The 5,188-nt window shown below is 36.5% G+C and overlaps 1 protein-coding gene across 2 annotated transcripts; it reads left to right on the forward strand.

Moving 5' to 3' along the window:
- The first annotated feature begins 208 nt into the window (after nt 1-208).
- Nucleotides 209-4,848, forward strand: PRMT7 (protein arginine methyltransferase 7). Of its 2 annotated transcripts, none has more exons than XM_012987622.2 (14): nt 209-574; nt 760-997; nt 1,128-1,253; nt 1,359-1,526; nt 1,616-1,734; nt 1,885-1,988; nt 2,112-2,383; nt 2,473-2,709; nt 2,900-2,973; nt 3,097-3,190; nt 3,283-3,432; nt 3,512-3,586; nt 3,861-3,957; nt 4,577-4,848. In XM_012987622.2, exons 1-14 carry the CDS (start codon nt 261-263, stop codon nt 4,711-4,713), a joined length of 2,205 nt encoding a protein of 734 aa, XP_012843076.1. In that variant the 5' UTR covers nt 209-260; the 3' UTR covers nt 4,714-4,848. The 2 variants fall into 2 exon arrangements, with proteins under 2 accessions (XP_012843076.1, XP_088675061.1); XM_088818935.1 differs by having other exon boundaries at nt 299-574; nt 765-997.
- Nucleotides 4,849-5,188: the final 340 nt, after the last annotated feature.

The following is a 5,188-nucleotide window of genomic DNA, read 5'->3' on the forward strand; positions in this document are numbered from 1 at the left end:
GGCGTTTTGATACTTTCAGAGTTTAGACCAAACGGTGTTAATGTTAAAGGTCTGAAAACTAACGGCGAGGGCCACATTGAGACAAATTTTCAAGTACAGAGTTGCAAATCAATGCAATCGGAAGTAGAAGGGGGTAAAGTAATATCGAAGCAAAATACAAGGGTGAAAAGTATAATTTACCCAAATATAAATTAATAGAATTCCAAACATTTCAATGCGGGAAACAATTGAAAATTACTACTAAATCCCCAAACTGTGTAATGCTGTCCGGCATCCTCAAACCTCTAATTTTCACATTTCCCCGTCGCCCCGCCGCCGCCGCTGCCACCACCGTCAGAACCATGAGCTCCTCCGGGGAATCGACCCAGCGAATGTTTCAGCTAAAAACCGACCCGCTCACTGGAAAATCGGAATGGGTCGTCATCGAAGAAGATGAAGAAGAGAAAACAACACCAAAAGCCCTTCTCGCAACGACGTCGTATCTCGACATGCTTAACGACACCCGCCGCAACAGAGCCTACCGTCACGCCATTGACAACGCCGTCACTAAACCCTGCCACGTCCTTGATATTGGGTACTGTAATACACCAATTTAAACTCCAACCAAAAAAAAAAAAAGCAATACAATTATTTTGATGAATGAATTTCATTTGCTTTATGCTTATATGTTTGCAATTTTAATTTTTGAATGGGATTACTGTGAGTTATTGATTGGTTAAAAGACTTAGGGTTTAGGGTTTAGGGTTTTATTTTGCACAGTGCAGGAACAGGATTGCTGTCAATGATGGCAGCTCGTGCAATGGGGCTAACTGATCGAAAAGGTGATAGCTCGTGTTCGAATGGGAAGGTGACCGCTTGCGAGTCGTACCTTCCCATGGTAAAATTAATGAGGAAAGTTCTTCGATCCAATGGCATGGATGGTAAAATACGTCTCGTAAACAAGAGGTCCGATGAATTGGAAGTGGGGTCCGATATCCATTCGCGAGCTGATATTCTCGTGAGTTACCGATTCTATGATATACATTTTTGAAACTTTTATCGCGTTAATCCTTGCACTGCTTATAATTTATAAAGAAACTATACGTATTATTATTTTATTATCGACAGTTAGTATTTTCCCGATGCAGATAAGCGAGATCCTAGACTCGGAGTTATTGGGCGAAGGTCTTATTCCGACTCTACAACATGCACATGATAACCTATTAGTCGAAAATCCGCTCACTGTTCCTTACAGAGCAACAACTTACGGTCAGGTAATAAATACATCATCGTTACCGTGTTCTCCAACATTATTATATATGTAAATATTTATTCGTCGAAGTTATTAAATTCCCGTAATTTTCTTAATTACCTTTCAGCTGGTTGAGTGCACATATTTACGGGACATGCATGATTTAGTTAATAGAGAAGCAGAATTATCGGACGGCATTCGTCTTGTTCCGAGTGGGATGGCTGGTGTTTTAGGCGTCAAAAAGCAGCAGCAATTTGCAATGCATTGTGATGCACTTAAAGAAGAAATCAAACTGGTAACGATTACGCAATTTACCGAGAGAATATTCCTTTGATATAAACAAATGTTAGTTATTCAATCGAATTAATATATTATCTTGTGCAGCTTTCGGAGCCTTTTAAAGTTTTCGATTTTGATTTCTGGAAAAGGCCGGACAGTTCTCGTGAAACCGAGCTGCATATAAAGACTACGAACGATGGTACAGTTCATGCTATCATCTCATGGTACACGATTCAGCTCATAGGTCATTGTTTTTCATTTATTATTCAGTTTTATTTTTGTCCTTTCGTCTCTGTGTGTTTTGTGTGTGTATTTTTTACGACGAGAATGTACTTCTCTAGTTTGGGTTACGAACGATTTTTGTCCTCTTTCAGGTGGTTGCTTCAGCTAGACAGTGAAGGAACAATCTTCTATTCCACGGAGCCGAATTGGATACGACGTCCTGATGATGTAAGAGAGTTGCAATCATCTTCCGATAGTAAGTTTCGGCTCTATGATTCATTATTATAATTATTGAAAGAAAAAAAAATCTTTTTCACTATCGTGTTTCTCGCGATGAATTAGTGATGTAATAATAATATTGTACGTTGTGCTTAATTAGGTTCTGATAATTGGTGTGACCATTGGAAACAAAGTGTTTGGTTCCCACAAAGCTTAGATCTGCATGTCTTAAAAGACGAAGAGGTTCACTTACACGCATTTCATACCGAAACGAGCATCTCATATGACTTCAAAACTTTAAATGAAAAGCGACAGGTGGCGCATGTTGATGCCTGTACCGACGATTTTCAGATAGCTCTTTCACCAGAAAGGAATGCATTATACGGAGATAGTAGTTGGAGACGTTTAATGCTTAACGCCATTGAAAAAGCTGTAAGATTCTTCCATACTCGATAAAGTATAATCGGCTTGATCCAAGTATTATAACTGTTTAATAATTTATTTTATTTTTCCATTTTCAGTTGCGCCAAAGAATAGATCCTCTGTGTTTAGTTGCGGACGACAGTATTTTCTTGGCAATTGCTATTGCCCGTCTTTCGAAGAGTTCAAATGTGATTCCTTTGTTTCCGGGACTTGGAAAGAAAGGTTTGCAATACCTGCACAAGGTTTGTGCAGCAAATAGCTTCACTATGGATCGCATAGAAACCATATCGAAGAAGGATTTGCTATCTACAATGCAAGATTCACACCAAAGAAAGGTAAATTAAACTAACGGTTAGATATTCCACATACTTCGAATAAATAATTGTCGAGCTGATTTATGGTATTTTGAAATATCTTCTTGACTATTTATCATGGGTTCTCTCTCATTTTTTTTTTTTTTTTTTAAATTTATTTATGTATAGCTATTGGCTTTAAACATTTAAAACGCGCATTTCAAATTTTCAGATTAACTTATTGGTTGCAGAACCGTTCTACTACGGAAATGATAATGCACTTCCATGGCAAAATCTGCGATTTTGGTAGGTGTTACCTAATTCACGATCCAATTTTATGTAACATTTGACTTATTTCTTCGTGGCCTTTTCCAATGCATAATTAACAGGAAATTGCATAGTCACGTTCTCGTTTTTATAATTTCGTAGGAAGGAAAGAAGTTTGATGGATTCGATTCTATCAAAAGATGTGCTAATAATACCTTGTAAAGGACTGTTGAAAGTTTGCGCAATGTACCTCCCCGTAAGTTGCCAAGGAATATTCTCTCACTCGAATAATTCCTATACTATACCAAAACCTAAAGACATCATTTTTTTTTCTTCGATTTTCTGCAGAACCTATGGAGAAGCCGATGTTGTCTGAAAGAAGTTGAAGGGTTCGACCATTCAATCGTAAATACCACATTGGGAGCATGTGGAGATTTGCCCCTTACTGAAGAAAGTCCGTTTCTGCCCTTTTATGTTTGGCAGTGCGGGGAAACTAAGGTATTCTTGTTTTATTATTACGATATTCGATCCGGGTTTTTTTTCTCTCTTAATAATGTTATTGTAATTTGTGTTTCAGATACTCAGTGAAACGGCCACCGTCTTGGAGTTTGATTTTTCAAAACCAATGAGCTCGTGTTCTGGGAAAACTCCGGTATTTTATTAAACAATAACTGTCTTGAATTTGTATTTATGTTCAATAAGATATGAGCTTGAGCTCGACTCGATTAGAGCAAAAATTATAAATTAAGTATGAAATTTTTTGTATGTATGTATTTTTAAAATGATTATAAATATGTCTTGAATTACGTTATTATATATGTATGGTATGTATTTCTATATTTTTTGTTTTTCTAAAGCTTGATAAAATTTCAAATAAGCTCAAACAATCTCGGTTCGATTCGTTTATTCCACTAATTGTTTTACAGATTCGATTTAGAGAATCCGGAATGTGCCATGGATTTGTGCTTTGGATTGATTGGGTTATCGAAGCGGAGGATAATCCCGTTTTGTCTACAGGGCCAGGTGTGTTTTTTTTCCTTTTTCCTTTTTTGGGAGGATAATAACCTCGTTGTTAATATGTTCTTTAAGGGTAAATTACAACCACCCCTGAGGTATGGTCAAATTACGAAAATCCCCTCTTGTTTTGATAATTACATCTACCCCTCAACTATGAATCTTCTTGCATCTCCATCCTTTTAGTGTCAAATTCAACATAATCATCTAGATTCCGTGGAATGTGCTCTAGTTTGTACTCGTTTTGTGTAAAAATACAGTTTCTGATGCACCACTTATATACAAGCCAAAAAACACATCTTATGATCATCTAGCTTCAAAATGTGGAGCTCGAATGTAATAAAACGGGTACAAAAGTGATAATATTCCATATAATCAAGAAGATTTCTCTAAATTTGAAACCGCAAGGGTGGACGTGTAAGAAAATTTATAGTTGAGGGGTGTTGTTGTAATTACCCAAACATGAGGGGGGTTTTCGTAATTTTACCATACCTCAGGGGTGGTTGTAATTTACCCTTTCTTTAAACATTATATTTCTAAGTAACTCGAAATTTGGTGTTGTTTCCTTGGGTAACTATACGTAATTTTCTTGAAGTTTGATTAATATTATTTTTTCTGAGTATTTCAGATAATAGAAATTGGAAACAAGCTGTGAAGCTTTTGAAGAAGCCTGTTGAAGTTAAAGAAGGCGAATTTTCGTCAACAGAAATCGAAGCATTGTTTGATCCGTCTAACGGTGAAGTCATTCTACAACATGCCTTCTAATTATGTATGTAATATTAATCAAAGAGTTGTGTATGTATTATAATTATGAAAATTGAAACTAACCTTTTTAAAAATTAAAACCTTTGCTATAGAACATTTCCAGTGGTCAATTGAAATTTTATTTATTTAAAACTTGAGAAATTTAATTGCTCTAAAAAGTCGAACAGAAAATAAAATATGACGAAAACTATGGCAACAATTAGCAAGTGTCAGGCATCAAATGAATATTAAGAGAGAGAGAGAGAGAGAGAGAGAGAGAGAGAGAGAGAGAGAGAGAGTACGAAATGGGTTCTTATGCTGCTGTAGCTTCCCTTGAGCAGACACTGAATCTCATCTCCGAATCCGATGATTTCCTTTCCCTTTATGGTTCTGATTTGAAATATATTAAGTGGTAATGGTTCTGGTATTTCACGTTTTCGAGGGTATCCGCTTCGCTTCCATCCCAATTTTTGTGGGGATACTAAGAGGGTGTTTA

This window comes from Erythranthe guttata, chromosome 1, assembly GCF_056151865.1.
Source record: "Erythranthe guttata isolate IM_541 chromosome 1, IM_541, whole genome shotgun sequence".
In the NCBI taxonomy this organism is placed as follows: domain Eukaryota; kingdom Viridiplantae; phylum Streptophyta; class Magnoliopsida; order Lamiales; family Phrymaceae; genus Erythranthe; species Erythranthe guttata.